The sequence below is a fragment of the Ambystoma mexicanum genome, chromosome 6q (assembly GCF_040938575.1).
Source record: "Ambystoma mexicanum isolate Mex_15411 chromosome 6q, UKY_AmexF1_1, whole genome shotgun sequence".
NCBI lineage: Eukaryota > Metazoa > Chordata > Amphibia > Caudata > Ambystomatidae > Ambystoma > Ambystoma mexicanum.
The window spans coordinates 268,245,958-268,262,904 of record NC_090937.1 but is presented as its reverse complement, the minus strand read 5'-3'; the positions used below and the strand labels follow the sequence as shown (position 1 = coordinate 268,262,904).

Here is a 16,947-nt window from a genome sequence, read left to right as displayed (position 1 = left end):
AGCATTTCGGAGTGGGTGTGGTTGTGGGAGGGGGTTGGGTGTGCAATTTATGTGTTTCCAGGCTGTATGGCCTCCACCTGTGGTGATTCATTCCACCTGTGCAAGCTGCTCTCCCCTTTGGGCGAGCACGTCCCGCACACAACGCTGCAATTCGACGAATGGCATCTTGCCATTACAATCATGTATTTGTACCCGATGGCAGTGTAACATTGGTTGATATGTTCATTCTGCTTTGGTCCCATTGTTTCACATACTATCTTTGCAGTCGCGAACAGACTTGTGAAGGGTCAGTGGAACGTAGTACTCGAGTAACGGTGGACCCTCATGCAACACTGCACCGAGGTTCACCGACGGGCGGGGCGTCCCATTTGTGAGTGAAGGCAGTTGCCATTTTCACACACAGCCGCACTAGATGGATTAATTTGTGATTTCAAGTGGCCACAGATGCCTTTTCGACGTGATGTTGCAAATGAGGAATTCGAAGGACGGCGCTTTCGGTTTTCAGCTAGCGGCGAGGAGATGCCCACAGGTCTGACTGCAAATATAACGTTCTATTGTTCAATGTCCTTGGGACAGGGGCCATGGCGAGGATGCAATGATTGATATGAATAGTATGGGATGCGCAATAGCGAAGTGGGCGATAAGGCCGGACGTTCCCAATTACATGTTGCTTCACAACACTGGAATTACGGGCTGGGGCACAGTGGATTTTGCAGGCTGCATTACGCACAGACTCAATGGAAGTTTCACATGTCATGTGAGTATGGAAGCAGGAGTTTGTGATAGTGTTTTCACCTCGATATAGATAGTTATGATTCGCTAGTGGTTTTTGGTTGGTGATGATCCTTTGGAGTGGGCTAGCATGCATATGGCTGTGGATTTGGTGTGATCATTGAAGTGAGTAATTCAAATGTAGTTCTGATGGCCATACTATTCTTTTTCATTTCGTTTGGGTGACAGGTATCTCCTCCCATTTTGCCACTGCCATCTGTATGCCACTCCTGCAGATGGATTTTACTCCCGACACCTGCTGCTTCGTGTTCATCAGTGGAGCAGCATTACGATCTTATGGGACGATCGCCAATGGGCCACATGCCCTTACGCAGTACTATTGGCTAGGAGCAACATTTCGGCCTTTCAGCTGGACTAGTGCCTCCCTATTGGGACGGCCCTGCGGGTCGAGGCGCTTCCATGTTGCCTTTTCGTACGAGAATGTAGCCCCTGTGTGCCATGAGGGTACAGGGCGTCACACAAGAAGTAGCTGGTCATTTATTGCGGATGCAGCCCACAATGGTGAAATGTATTTTGGAGTTCATGGCCTGATGGCTGTATGGGCTTGGTGAATTTGTTGTGCATTAAATTCCTATTCTGATATGAACCGTGTAGCGTTCTTCTTTGCAGGTGATGTGTCATATTCCTATTTGGGGAGCGATGTATTGTGAGGAGATCTGCATTGGGTTCCAGCTTCGGAGTATAGTTGCGTGGTACTGTGCTGGGCGCGTTTGCCTACGAAGCCCAGTGAGGTCAGGGATGAGGGCTGCCAATGTGACTGTTTTGATGATGTGATGCTCAGGGGCGGGGGAATGGCTTTTGTGTAACAGATGCCGGTCAGCCAGTTGGATTGGTGGTATGATGTGATTATCAGAATATGGCTGGTCACAGGTGCCTGTGTTTGCGTGCGTTTCTTGGAGGGAGACTGAGGTCATGTCCATTTGTGTGGCTTCTGTATTCGTGCCATCTGTGCCCTGCAGCTCCCATTGGCCCCTCTTGAGATTCATTTGTTCGTTGGCAGGCATGGATGACTTGTACATTTCACTGGTTGCATTGTGTGGCTTCATTGCACCTACGGGGAGTTGTACAATGTGGCCAGGGAGCGGTGTACAGGCACTCAGTAGGGCCGTTTACGGTTGGTTCGCGATGCCGTACTTCTCACCATGGCGGAATGGTACTTTCCGCCGTGCTTGATGGCGTTAGGTTCATGTCCGCTGGGGTCAGAATTCGCGTACCGTTGCGCCATGGTGGTAATTGCGGTTTGGCATGGCGCGCGCGCGTACTTGGTGCAGTTAGCGTTGGCGTTCACTGCAGTGTCGCTAATGGCATCGTACTTTGCGGTGACGGGTCATAATCGCACCGAGCGCTATTCGATGGCGGTATTGCATTTCCGCCATCGTTTTTCGATTTCCGCCAGGGTCGTAATGAGGGCCAAAGTCTTTGTTGGCTCCCTATCAAACAACGTGTCACACACAGGCTACTCTCCTTGACCTACAAGTGCTGTCATGGTGAAGCCCCACAATACCTGACTAACCGCCTCACCACCCTTACACCTGGTCTCTGCCTGCACTCCAATGACCCCCTTTAACTCATCCAACCCAGGTATAATCTCAAACCTTTTGCCGGCTCCACATTTGATGTTCAGTCTCCATCATATTGGAACAAACTCCTGCGTGAACTCAGGTAGTCCAACTCCATCCACGAGTTCAAGAAAAGTCTCAAAACTCACTTGTTCAATCTTGACCCAGACTAGGCCGCCTTTCTCACAGATCCAATCAGATTAGACCAGTTTCCTCTGCTTACCCCATCATTGCAATTTGTTGTGTAAGTCCTGTTCAGTCCCTTTGTGCGCTTTGAGGCCTATGGGCGAGTAGCGCTTTATAACGACTACAAATAAATATATAACCTTATTGGAAGCTTTTCCTCAAATCCTGACATGATTCAGAGACCAAAAAGGGGAACCTGAAGTCTGCTGAATGCCCAAACACAGGAGGACAACCGATGGCTGGTGGGTGATTATAGCTTCAGTCTGACAGCAATTCTGGTAGGGGGGATGAAATGCTCAAATAAGTTCATCCTCTTGCAAGGAGGGTGAGGTGAATTCCTGTTGGTAAGGTGGTAAGGTATCCGCCAGGGAATAAGGGAGTAAGACGTTCTCTCAGATAGGCATTTGTTACAACCATGTGCCTACAAATCCTGAACCAAGAAGAAACCTACGTGCAACAAAGAAGCATGCTGGGTGCTATATCCTTGAGAGTGTTTGTGAACCCAAGAAACATGCTGGATGCTAAATCCCTCAGACTGTGAAGGAAGGAAGAATTCTGGGTGCTATACCCGCAAGACTTTGATTAAACCAAAGAAGCAATCTGAACTCTATATCCTGAGCAGGTATTACTTGGATTAGGGAATCCTGACCAGCACTCGAGATTCCTAGAGTAAGCTTGTGCACCTTGTTTTAGTCTCCCATCCTGACACATTGAGCATAGTTACTTTGTTGTTATTTGTAGTGGAGACCCTAGGGCACTTTAGGCATTCATCCCATGTGATTAAACAATTTGGGGAATATAAGACAGACTGGAATTTGCTTGGGAGCCAGAACCTAGGTGCCGGTTGACTGAGAAAAATTATGCAGGAGAAATAACAAAAATTCTCAGCTTTCTGGGAGGTCTGGATGAACACTGGGAATGAGGTGGGTGGGTAAAGAAAATGCAGCACTCATTGTCAGTGGGACACTGGGTTGGGTAATTACCACTCAATATCCTACATCTCTTCCCTCACGTTTCTCCCTCACGGGGCCCCAGCTGCTGCAGCATGCAGATAATAGGTTCTGGAGGAGTTAACAGAAATGGAGGTGAGACAAAGACAAAGACAACACTCCATTCACCAATCTTAAGCACTTTTGCATTACAGAGCAGCTGATTAACAGCATTCCACATGTAATATGAAGGTGTTAGCTAAATTGCATGAAACAATAGCGAGTGAGTGAGCCCGGAGCTCTGCGACCACTCGAGCAAGATCAAGCAAAACCTAGTGACCCTTTGTAAGGGAAAGGAAATAGGAGCTCTATGCTCAGCTCCGCTGGCGATCCACAGCCTGAAAGACAAAGAAAACACGTAGGCAATCTAAGTGTCATAAAACAGAGCGAGCAGGTAAGTGGGGCAGCACCCTGGCGGGAAAGCTGTTGAAGAGGTAATGGGAGGCACTGGGAGGACAGTCAGAGGACATAGTAGTATTTAAAGCAGTTGTCTGACTCAGTGCCTGCCTGCAGGCACTCTGAGAGTAGTGGATCCAGCTTAGTGCCAAGTAGAGGCGTTGTGCTCCCTGCTCACTAGCCAGCCTTTTCTTTTGCCAACCTTTGAACCCCATCACTCCAATAAATCAACTGCGATACAGTCTTCAAAAATCCTGAAAAACCTTTGTATTTAAACATAGCTAATCTTTGCGTAGTTCGCACATTTGTTAAACCCTATTTGCCTCATCACAAATGTGTTTGGTGCAAGCGGATAGTTGCTGAAACTGGGAATTTGCCAGCTCCTCTGCTCTCTGGGGGCTGCAAATGCAGAGGGTGCGAGTTCCCAGTGGTTGCGCGAAGATGACGGACAAATCAATGGACTGCTGGTGTGTCTTGCAGACTGAGATTTGAGAATCTTCTCCTATGGGAGTTATGTATCTTCTTTGATTTCCCTTTTTAATTGATTTGGGTATTGGAAGAAGAAATCATGTGATATGTGTTCTCATGTGATGGAATAAACACATTAAAGATGCACTTGTATGGACACTTGATCACTTCATAGGGAACTTTGGCTTTATATGATTGGCTTTGGTGCAAACCCAATACTGTTGATATACGGATGAGAAGGTGATCCAATTCAAGTCCTTACTAGAGTTTTTAATAACAAACTGCCCATTTTCATCTTTCCAGCATCATATCATTTTAAAAACAAGCAACAAGCAACCCAGAGTGGCGATACTCTGATTTAGTCTTCAAATACACTTTATTCTGGATTTTCTGCTTTTCTACCTTTAAGAGTAGTGGCGGGTGACCCGAGAGCCATCTGGCCTTGGAGTTGTCTATACAGGGAAAGGGTTGTATTATGGGCTTAGAAAACTGTGTGAAATGAAATAACTCTATGGGAAAGGGGATAATGAAGGCTAAAGGGGATAATGGGCCTCATTACACGGTAGGCGGTAGGGATTTACCGTTACCGGTAAGGGATTACCGGTATCGGTAAATCCCCTCCCCAATTACGACCCGGACATACCGCTATTAGCGGCACCGCTAAGTACGGTGGCACTATTAGCGGCAAGTCCGTGAGCGCGCGCCCCCTCAGTCCGGAAATAGCGGCATAGCGCTAATATCACGCCATCACGAGCCATGCGGACATGGCAATACCGGCATGTAGTAGACCCAAAAACCCCTTACTGGCAAGGCGCTAATACCGGCATCGCAAACCACACGTTAAAAGAGCACAGCAGTGTTCCTACCTGCCACAGGTTGACAAAATCAGCACAGGTGGAGGCAATGGAGACTGGCAGCACAAAAGCGCACACCACACCCCTTCCCACACCCATTCCCACACCAAGATGGATGCAATACTAGCAGCATTACATGGGCTAGAGGACATGATTGCAGTGCAGCAGCTACAACAACAGGCAGCACAGAGGAGACGCAGGAGGAGGAGGAGGAGGAGGGCGAGACAGGCGCAGCAAGCACCACCGGTGCACCTAGTGATACCACAGAGGCAGCCACCAATTCCCAGGATCAGAGCCAGTCCAGTCAACCTAACCCCTGAGCAGATACACACCCTGTACCGTCTGGACCGGGATACCATCACCACCATTGTAGACATGATATACAACGACATCGTGAGTCTCATTGACATCCGTACTGCCATCCCCCCTCTACTGAAGGTGGTAACTGTGCTCCACTTCTTGGCCACAGGCACCTACCAGCATACGGCAGGTCAGATGCATGGCATATCACAACCAGTATTCTCACGCACACTGAACCAGGTGCTCGATGCCCTCCTGAAGCACACAAGTCAACACATATACATGCCACGGACTGCCCAGGAGATCTCCAACACCAAAGTTGGCTTCCATTCACTGGCAGGCATCCCAAGTTGCAGCGGGGCCATCGACTGTACCCATGTAGAACTGGTGGTCCCACATGCCAATGAGGTAGTGTACCGTAACAGAAAGCAATACCACTCCATCAACGTCCAAATGGTATGTGACTCCAATAAGATCATCACACATTGCTGTGCCCGATGTCCCGGTTCAACCCATGATGCAATGGTCCTGCGGAACTCGACAATACCACGATACATGGAGGGACATGCTGGACAACGTTCGTGGCTACTTGCTGAGTAGCAGGCCAACCACATGGCAGTGTGATGTGATTGTGAGTGGGGGGGTAGATGCATACTCCAACTGGGCGTGATTGGGGGGGGATGCATACTCCAACTGGGCGTGATTGGGGGGGGAGATGCATACTCCAACTGGGCATGATTGGGGGGGAGGGGCGGATGCATACTCCAACTGGGCGTGAACTGGCGTCAGGAGAAGAATGGACATAAATATTTGCATCACTGTACAGTGAGGCAGCCCACAATGGACCAGACACAAAACCACATGCTAGAAGTGAGTGCCACGACAAACATATATATCCATTACGCCAAACAGACCATTCCAAACAACATGCACACAGCACAACACACCATTCCCCCATTACACAAATCAGCAACATGCATATAAAAATCTGAAATGTACGCTGAACAACATCAGAAATTATCCGCGCACATGAGTGCATACAAATGGATCTCCTGTAGCCATTGTAGTGAGCCACACCCGTACCCCACCACTGAATTGCCATTGAACAGCATGGGGACATCAACTAAGGAATGGCAGTGTACTAGCAGTGTGGCACTAACGTTGCCAGGGCCAGGAAACACAAATTACTTAAACTCAGGCGGGACATGGCAATCCCTGACGTATGCATGCATGGTGCATGTCCACTTACAAGGACCACCTCACCTTCCCACATTGCAGTTACCCTGATTGCCATGCGTGCTTGGATCAGTGGATGTCGTTGAAAATGCTATGTTTGTTTGTGTGATATGTGCAGGCTCCACTTTATGTAGACACTTACACATACCCATTGTTGCACCCATGCAGGTGATGCAGGTTATCCCCTGAAGAGGTGGCTCCTTACCCCTGTGCGGAACCCACAGAAGAGGCACGAAGAGGACTACAATCATGCACACACCCGTACCCGCGTGGTGATCGAGCAGACATTCGGCCTATTGAAGGAACGCTTCCGGTGCCTCAGCAGGTCGGGCGGGGCACTCCTGTACGGGCATGAGAAGGTGGCCAAGATCACCATGGCATGTGTCATGCTGCACAATATGTGTATCAGACGGAATGTGCCAATGCCCCCTGACATTGAACTGCAACCATCGTCTGAGGATGATTACGGGGATGAGATGGAGGAGAGGGGGCTGCAGGTGATGCAGGTGGCGATGCCCATGAGGGACGTGCTGTGCGGCAGCACCTGATAGACCATTGTTTCTGATGCACATGGATTCGGCGGGTGCAATTGATGTGGAGCTCAGGGCACGGGGTGTATGGAGGATATTAACACAGTGCACCCTTCAACAATAAAGCACACATACACAATAATCAATGTCCAGTCATGTGATTATCCATGCCATTACGTGTGTATTGAGCATTATGTCATTCGTGCATGTACCCTCCACCCCAAACACCCTCACCCCCCTGCCCCCAGAACTCCACCAAACACCCTCACCCCCCTCCCCCCACAACTGTGAGTCTGACCGCCGCAAGGACCGGCTGGACCTGCGCAGGATGGTTGTTTGGTCGGAGCTAGTAGACGAGGGGGTGGCTGGTTGATCTGCTCCCTATGTGTGACGCATACTCTCCATTGCCTCAGCAATGCGCGTTCGCACCTGCCTCACAGCGGCCATCTCGTCACATAGGCGCGTCGTGTTGCTGTCCAAGGCAGCTTTCATGTCCCTTGATAACCCCCGGATCTCCTCCCTGGTCGAGGCAGCCTTGCTCACTTGCCGGGCAACCAGGGCATTGAGCTCCTCCTGGCGCTGTCGTATCAGGCTCATGCTGTCGTCTGCGGCCCTGCCCCTGTTACTCCTCGGCGCAGCTTGCTGCATGTGGCCGACATCAGGTGAGCTTGCCACGGGACTGAATGACCCATCCATTGAATCTCCGGCATGCACCTCATGGATGCTGCCATTGGATGTGTTGCATGGGCTGTGGTGTGGGGACAGCTGGGTGCTGGGTGTACGCTGCCCTTCCGGTGTCAGACATGGGTCGTCCACATCACTAATGGGTGCCGTGGCTGCTGCTTCTCCGACGGAGCTATTGGCTGCGGACGGCGTGCCTTCTGGCACTGGCTCCTGAGTGGTGGGGGTGGGTGGTGTGGGTGCTACCACAGTGTCGGATGGCATTTCGGTGTGGTGGGTGCGTGTGTGGCTTGTGAACCCTGGGCCACTCCAGATTTCCCAGTGCCCCTCGATGTACTGGGCCTGGTGCCTGCATCCTTTCCCTTGGCCTGCTTTTTGGGTGGTGGGGCCAGCTCCTCACTGTCAGAATGTGACCCTGTGGGGGAGCAAGACAGGGATAGCATCAGTGATGGGTCAACGTGCATCATGCATATGTTGTTGTTGCTGCAGTCCTTTGGATTTGGACATCTAGTTTGGACATGCAGGTTGTTGGCCAGATGGGTGGGTCATCCGGACATGAGTCAGGGTGACACGTGTGTGAGGTGCTCCATGCATGTGGTTGTGTGGGAATATGCACGGCATATATGCAGGGTTGTGTACATGTGTGTGTGATGACCCCATCCATTAGCTAATTCCCATTTCACATTTGGGGGAGAAACTCATGCTTTGCATTGCAGTGTTTTGTGTGGACACTCACCTCCGTCTGACGTTGTTGCCACACCGCACTCCATTCGGCCCACTCCCTCGATGGATTCGATGCCAATGGTGCTGGCACATGTCTCCTCCCACTCCTGCATCTTCATCGGGGATCCTCCTCCGCCTCCTGTGCCCATGGCCAGATTCCTGTTGGCCGATAATATGCTGCGTACACGGAGGCGCAGATCATCCCACCGCTTGCGCACGTCCTTTACGGTGCGGGGGGTGGAGCCCACCGCACTGACTTTCTGCGCCACCTCAGCCCAGATCTCCTTTTTTCTCAGGAGTGCAGGGCGCCGCATGTCGCTAGCAAACACTACGTCTGCATTTGCAGCCAGGGTGTCTGCCAGCATTTTCAATTTGTCGTTTGAAAAGCGTTCTTTGCGCTGGGGCGCATCAGCTTTCTTTAGGGCCTTGGGCATTGTTTGTTATTGTGGGAAGTGGTATTGCCAGTTGTGGTGTTGCTGCAGGTCCTGAGTGCAGGGGATGGCAATGGATTGTGTTTTTAAAGATGGCCGCCGGGCTCTTTCCCGTTCCTGTGCGATGACGCTATTTCCGGTTCCGGTGTTTTACGGTGACCGCTAATAGCAGTGACCGCTAATAGCGGTGATCGCTAATAGCATGCAGCATGAGGGCGGAGGTGCTATCAGCACTTTGGTCGGAGCCGGAAAGGTGCTTTTGCGCCAGGGCGGTAGGGTCATTTACCGGCATGGCCCTATGCGCGTGTCCGCTTACTCGTAATGGAACACTATTAGCGGTCTCCTGCGAGGGAGGACACGCTAATAGCGCCAAGCCGGTAAATCGCATTTTCTCCAGCATGGGGTCTGGCATGGATTCACATGCTCATGAATATTCCCTGTCGTCAGGCTGGGAATCCTCGGTAAAGAAAAAACCAGTATCAGTTTCGTTTCTGATCTGTCTTTCGTAGTAACAACCAATCACTGGTCTCTGCGTCATACTGACCACAGCCAATGACTGCCCTCTACCTAAGCACCACCTCTGGCAGCCATCTTCAGATTTTTACCGCACGTTCATGTGTTGGGATCCTCGTGCTATTGCTCTCGAGCGTTAGTGCTATTTTTTCACGTTTTTTCTCAAAAACTTCGTTTTTTCGGTCAAAAGAGCCTCAAGCTCCACCGACTCTCCATCCGATCAACGGGGACCCGTGTTGGATTCGTCTGCGCCCCTCAAGGGTGAAGATTTCGTCGAGCTACGCTTTTGGAGGACTCCAGAAGTTTCTCAGGCCCGGACATGGCCCAGGAGAAGGGAAGCTCGACGCCCGGAAAGCTGTTTAGGATCTGCCCTTGATGCCAGCTGCAGAACGTCTTTAAGGAGGACGAACACTCCTGTTGTCTCTACTGCTTACATGAGGATAAGACGTACGTGGAGAAGGACTGTGCGTTTTGCGGCAATATGTCGGAACGGACCATGAAGGACCGCCACCAACGTCTCGCCAACTGGCTGGAAGGGAAGAGCCCGTCAGGCGAGAAGAAGAGGAAGAAATCCGAGCGGTCTTCTAAGACCTTTGAGGACGCCCCGGCGACGGGGGTCCAACATAAGGCCAAGCACCGCGAGTCCGCTGGCACCGGGAGCGCCGAACGGTCGGGCTCTACGGGCGCCAGGCAGGGCGCACCCTCCCCAGCACCTTCAGCCACGAGCCAACGCTCTGGGTCGGGTAAGAGGAAGGGCGAGCACCCGGCGAAGATCCTGGAGAGGCCCCGGTCGAGCTCGAAGGCCCCATCGGAGGGGGAGCGAGGCAGTGTCCCCCCCCTCAAGGATAAGGCGGTGAGCGCACCTAAGGTGGTGAAGGCCTTAATCCATCCGGCCAAGCCCTCTATCGATACTGCCGCGGCGGCCCTGGCTCAGCCTGTGGAGGCTACACCAGTGGTGGCGACCTCGGGGCTCAGAGTCTCACTGCCACCTCGGAGGGAGTCCTCTTTTGTGCCCATCGATAGGACCCCCGTGAAACCTCCGGTGGGGAAGAAAAAGGGGGGGCAGGGCGTCGTCGTAGATTCGGCCTCAACCTCAGAGGAAGAGCTGATTGAGGTCTTAAGCCACGGCCTTGGCGTGGAAGAAGCCCCAGCTTCTCCTGGAGGTAAAGGCGATGCTCAGGAAGGGCGTCATCGAACTCGTCCCAAAGAGGCTTCGGGGCTCCGGAGTTTACTCGAGATACTTCCTCGTGAAGAAGAAGACGGGAGGATGGCGCCCCATCCTAGACCTGCGACGTCTGAACAAGTTCATCAAGGCGCAAAAGTTCCGGATGGTCACCCTCCAGCACGTCCTGGGGCAGCTGGAGGAAGGAGACTTCCTGTCGTCGTTGGATTTGGAGGATGCCTACTTCCACATTCCCATCCTAAAGGGGCACCGAAAATTCCTCAGGTTTGTGGTCCAAGGGCGTCACTACCAGTTCAAAGCCCTCCCCTTCGGACTACGGTCGGCACCCAGGGTATTTACCAAGTGCCTTGCACCGGTGGCGGCTCAACTGCGCCGCGAGGGGATCCACGTCTACCCCTACCTGGACGACTGGCTCATCCGAGCCAAGACGAGGGAGCTCGCCGTGGAGCACACGGCAAGGACCGTCCAACTTCTCACGGACCTGGGATTCTCCGTGAACTACGCCAAGTCCCACCTGGTACCCGCGCAAAACGCACTGTTTCTGAGAGCGAAGCTCGACACAGTGTCCCTTCTGGCCTCCCCGTCGGAGGAAAGGACCAGGTCCATCCTGGGCAAGGTACAGCGGATGTTAGTTTCCGACGCAGCCAAGGTGAGGTCCATCAAGTCCCTCCTCAGAATGATGTCTTCTTGCATCTACCTCATTCCCATGTGCAGGCTCTGGATGCGCCCGTTGCAGGAGTTCCTGGGCGCGCGCTGGATGCAAACGACGGGCGGCTTCGAGGAGAAGATCACACTCGACGAGAGTTTCCGCCGAGCGGTCCGGTGGTGGGGCACCCGCACGCATCTGACGGCGGGCATGGACTTCCAGACCCCAGACCACCAGGAGACAGTGACCACGGATGCCTCCCTGGAAGGGTGGGGAGCGCACACCGAAAATCTGCACGCGAGAGGCCTCTGGCTCCCGACGGAGAAGTCCCTCCATATCAACGTCATGGAGCTCCGTGCAGTGCTCTGGGCCCTCAGGTCCTTCCTTCCGTCCCTCAAGGGCAAGGTGGTGAGGATCTTCACCGACAACACCACCACCATGTTTTACATCAAGAAACAGGGCGGAACCAGGTCCCCAGCACTGTCCAAGGAGGCGCAGGACCTGTGGCATTGGGCAGTCGCCCAAAGGATGTTTCTGGTGCCGTTTCATCTGGCAGGGATAAAAAACACCATCTCCGACTCACTCAGCAGGGAGCTGCGCTCGTGCCACGAGTGGGAACTACGGCAGGATCTAGTGGATCGCCTCTTCCGACGGCGGGGCACACCCCATATCGACCTGTTCGCGACGGCGACGAACTCCAAGTGCCGGAGGTTCGCCAGCAGGTTTCCCCAGGCGAGGAGCATGGGCGATGCTTTCTCGTTCCCCTGGGAGGGCCTGTTCCTCTACGCGTTCCCTCCTTTGCCACTGCTAATCCGGCTCGTCAACCAGCTCAAGAGGTCACGGTGCAGGATGATCCTCGTCGCACCTGCGTGGCCGAGGCAGATATGGTTCCCGGACCTTCTGGACTTGTCAGCGTCCCCGCCAATCAAGCTGCCGGTGGACGCGGATCTACTCTCCAGGGAAGGAGGCGCCATCCTCCACCACGACCCGAAATCGCTGAACTTGCAGGCCTGGCTCCTGCAGCGCTAGAGTTTGGAGGATACGACATACCGGCCGACTGCAGAGAGGTTCTTGCAAAGGCCAGGGCGTCCTCGACTCTTAAGTGCTACGGACACAAATGGAAGAGGTTCTCTGTCTGGTGCCACGCACAGAAGATGAACCCTCTACGGATTACGGCCCCCCGTGTACTGCCGTACCTGCTGACGCTGGCCAAAGCTGGACTGGCACACGCGTCCATCAAGATTCATCTTGCTGCGATCTCCCGTTACACCAGAACCACGGGCCGGACGTCCCTGTGGTCTCATCGTCTGGTGAAAGAGTTCATGAAGGGACTGTTCAGATCGTTCCCGCCGGTGAAGGCGCCGGCCCCGGCGTGGGAGCTCAACGTGGTGCTGACCAAGCTCATGGGACCTCCGTTCGAGCGTCTGCACTCGGCCCCGTTGAAGTTTCTGTCGTGGAAAACAGCGTTTCTTGTGGCCATCACCTCCGCACGACGGGTGGGAGAGATCCAGGCCCTTTCCTGCAAGGCCCCGTACTTGACTTTTCACGACACAAGGGTAGTGCTCAGGACGCACCCCTCCTTCATGCCCAAGGTACCGTCGGACTTCCATCTCAACGAACCCTTGGTGTTGCCTGTGTTCTTCCCGTCGCCTTCGTCGCCGGCTGAGAGGACTTTGCACTCGCTGGATGTGGCTAGAGCGCTGAAGTTCTACGTGGACCGCACAAAGTGTTTTCGGAAGACGTCACAACTCTTTGTGAACTTTGGACCTGTCAATCAGGGGAAGGCTCTCTCGAAGGCTTCCATTTCCAGATGGCTCTCCGGCTGTATCATGTACTGTCATCGGTTGGCAAACCGACCGCTGCCTGGCCGTCCGAGAGCCCATTCCACCAGAGCGATCGCAGCTACCACGGCGTTCCTTTCTGGTGTGCCCCTGCTGGACATATGCAGGGCTGCTACGTGGAGGTCGACCCACACCTTCACGAAATTCTACTGCGTCGATCGGGATTCCAGGGAGGAGTCCAGGGTCGGCCAAGCAGTGCTGCGCAACCTGTTCGCCTGAGGTGAGCCTGGTGAGGAGGTAAGATGCTTAATGTTGAGTTTGATGTAATGCTTAATGTTGAGCCTTTGCCACCTCCCGTGGTTGTGCATGTGTGTACTGCTATGTATTCTTTATTCATGAGCATGTGAATCCATGCCAGACCCCATGCTGGAGAAGGAACAAGTTACTTACCTGTAACTGTTGTTCTCCAGCATGGGTCTGGCATGGATTCACATGCGAACCCTCCCGCCTACTCCTCTGCGGCTCTTCACTTGGTCATACTGCCACTTCACGTGCTTCCAAATCTGAAGATGGCTGCCAGAGGCGGTGCTTAGGTAGAGGGCAGTCATTGGCTGTGGTCAGTATGACGCAGAGACCAGTGATTGGTTGTTACTACGAAAGACAGATTAGAAACGAAACTGATACTGTTTTTTTCTTTACCGAGGATTCCCAGCCTGACGACGGGGAATATTCATGAGCATGTGAATCCATGCCAGACCCATGCTGGAGAACAACAGTTACAGGTAAGTAACTTGTTCCTTTTACCGCCTACCGTGTAATGAGGCCCAATGAAGGCTAAACCTAACGATGAAGGCATTATGGGGAAGAATTGTACACGATTATGCAAGAACTCTGAAGTTCAGTTAAATGTATTTGACAGAGATACATCTGAGTTATGCCTAAAAATACAATGAAACTGAATTGTGTTGACTAATCCTAATGAGAACAAGGAAGCATATTTTGCACGTGCATACCAATTAGATGTGATGATAGACCTATAAGCTCACCTGAAACTAGTAATAAAGATGGATCTTCTAGCAAAAGTGAAACATTCTTAACAAACAAGCCACTAATTTAGACCTATAACTGCACTTTCAATCAGTTTAGATCCATTTAGAATGATCATATTTATTGATAATAGTCACTTCTGCATATAAATCCAATGCTATTTAGGAAATATCAACTCACTGGGATTGTGTTAGCCAAGTCCAATAAAATCTCTTTGAAAATCCTGATGTATGAGGAAATGGTAATGAGTAAGAAGGAACCAATTGAGGTTTTATGACATAGCTTGAACAATGAGGCATCAGTATCAGGCTATCAGGTTCTTGGTTGAATACTTCTTTATCTTTATCTAAATTAACTATCATTGCTAAGACCTCCCAGTTAAAATATAGGTGGGACAAAGGATGAACTGCACCTATTTCAGAAAGATTGTGTTGCCTTATAAGATTGTGTTTTGCTCCATTTTATATACATCGCGCTTCATGTGTTAGTGTAAGAAGTTTTATTTTAACATTAGTTTGGGCTTACTTGAAGTCTGGGAATAAGAGGAACGTAATATAAAATCCAAAAACTGAAGCAACTATGGAAGCCGTGCATAGCCTTCATTGAATCAGTTGGGCATGTCTTCTTGTGTTGTCCCTATTCAGGAACCATACAATAAATATCGTTGAAAAAGGTGTGGGAGGTAACAGGTCTAAAACTGAATCCAAGATTGATCTTTACTACAAAGCAGATGACAGAGATGTGCAGAAGGCTTATGCATTTTTTTGTTTTTTTTAAAGTTTAATTGAAAAATGTATTTGAATAGGATTGCACTGAATGTTTTGAGTATGTATTTTATATATGTATGAGGCGCACTCATTTATCTAAATCTTACAAATTTGAATCTTTGACTAGTAGAGTTTTAATTAACCTGTCATCACTCACAATATGTGTGTGTGTGTGTGCGTGTGTACATGTGTTTGTATGAACATATGTGTGCGTATAAAATATATGAGAAATCTTTGAGGGAGATCTCTCTTGTCAGACCTTATAAGACTTTCAAGGGGCTTTTGGATATGAAATTACAATATAAGCTAAGGATCAGAATGACCTGCAGCATTTCTATAGAGTTTAAAATGTGTTGCAGCTATATAGCTACATGATTACTAGTGAATGTTATTGAGGACCGTGAGCATCATTAAAGGTCTCAAAGTGACATTATTTCCCCTCATATTGTGTGCCAAGTGAGATTGTTTATCTTGGACATTAGAGAAAGATTCATTCTTTGGTAAAGTGTAAAATGTATGTTCCTGGTCCTTTATAAATATTTAGAGTTCATCTGCCTACCTTAAAACATATTCTTATTCAGAACAGGAATCTTGTCATTTCGAGAGAGAAGTCTACAGGGGCATTTGTAAACCGGACCTCAACTCTCACCAGTGCAAGTGTCCCCAAGGATATTTCTTAAGCTGGAATGGGGTGTACTGTGAAGGTAATGTACGAGCACTTAATATTGCCACTGATACCATATCAGAATATAACGCTGATCAATTCAAAGATATCCAATATGTATGTTTTGCTGTTTATAGGCAAGTATCATGTTTACAAGGTACATGCTTTCTTAAATGTCAGAATTTGGTACACTATTATCTATAAATCTCTTGATTTCTTGTGTTTGTCTTTTCTTATTATTGTCAATTAATTAATACTGGTGAACGTTAACCCTCCAATCAGATGCTGAGGAATGCAGGCTTTATTTATTTGTTTTTTACAGCCTTCCACTCTGTTGGCAAGTCCTACCATCACCCAGCTTCACTGTCTTGTCCTTGCCCCATCTATCCCGCTCAATCTAATCGTTCCTTCCCTCTACCTGCAAACCACCCCGGCACCTCTTTACATTCTGAGTATGCTGCTGTCCCATGGCCGCCAATTCTTTGTCCAGCCACCACTCCACACTGCAGCCTGCGTCTCCATGATACAACCATCACTCCCAACGGGCCATGGAAAGGGAAGAGGAGCACTGTTCAGAGTCCCACATTCCATTTCCATGACAGACATGTTTTTGGATCTAACATTTTCTCTGCAGGCAACGCTCTGACCACAGCCCATGTCTTTTAACATTACAATGGCTGTAAGCATCTTTGTTTTTTAAAAACTATTATTATTATTAGTATGGTATTTATTGAGCCCAGACCTAGCTTCGGGATGAAACTGAGATCTTTACAATATTAGGGGGAAGAACAAGTTGAGGGAAGCAGATAAACAAGGGAGCAGGGACATAACAGGGGAGGGCAGGCAATTTGGCAGAAAAGGAGCTACAAGCTACCAGGGAGAAAACAGTGGGGAGAAGACCACCCACTGTCAGGTAGGATGGAGAGTAGAAGGTGTGTGGACCTAGGTGTTATGGGGGAACCATTCATTGACCAGAAGGGACTTCCTGAACTGTAGAAGCAAGGGGGCAAGGCTGATGTCGATGGGAAGGAGGTTCCAGTTGGTAGACAGAGGAGGCCTCTCTTCTGGTTCTTTCCTTCCTTCACCAGAGTAGTTCAATTATGATAATGTCCTTTCTTCTGGTGGATCATAGGCCTTTGAAGATACTGAGTTTATCAGTGAGGTAGCTTGGGGTTTTTAAGGTGACCGCCTTGTAGATGAT

At 50.5% G+C, this 16,947-nt stretch overlaps 1 protein-coding gene across 3 annotated transcripts in view; it reads left to right on the top strand.

Annotated features, from left to right (window-relative positions):
• EGF (epidermal growth factor) overlaps window positions 1–16,947 on the top strand; it is a 775,649-nt gene that overhangs the window by 190,392 nt on the left and 568,310 nt on the right. For all 3 annotated transcript variants that reach the window (XM_069630734.1, XM_069630733.1, XM_069630732.1), the window contains one exon: window positions 15,664–15,786. In XM_069630734.1, the coding sequence (XP_069486835.1) occupies window positions 15,664–15,786 (123 nt within the window). The remainder of the gene's footprint in view (window positions 1–15,663; window positions 15,787–16,947) is intronic.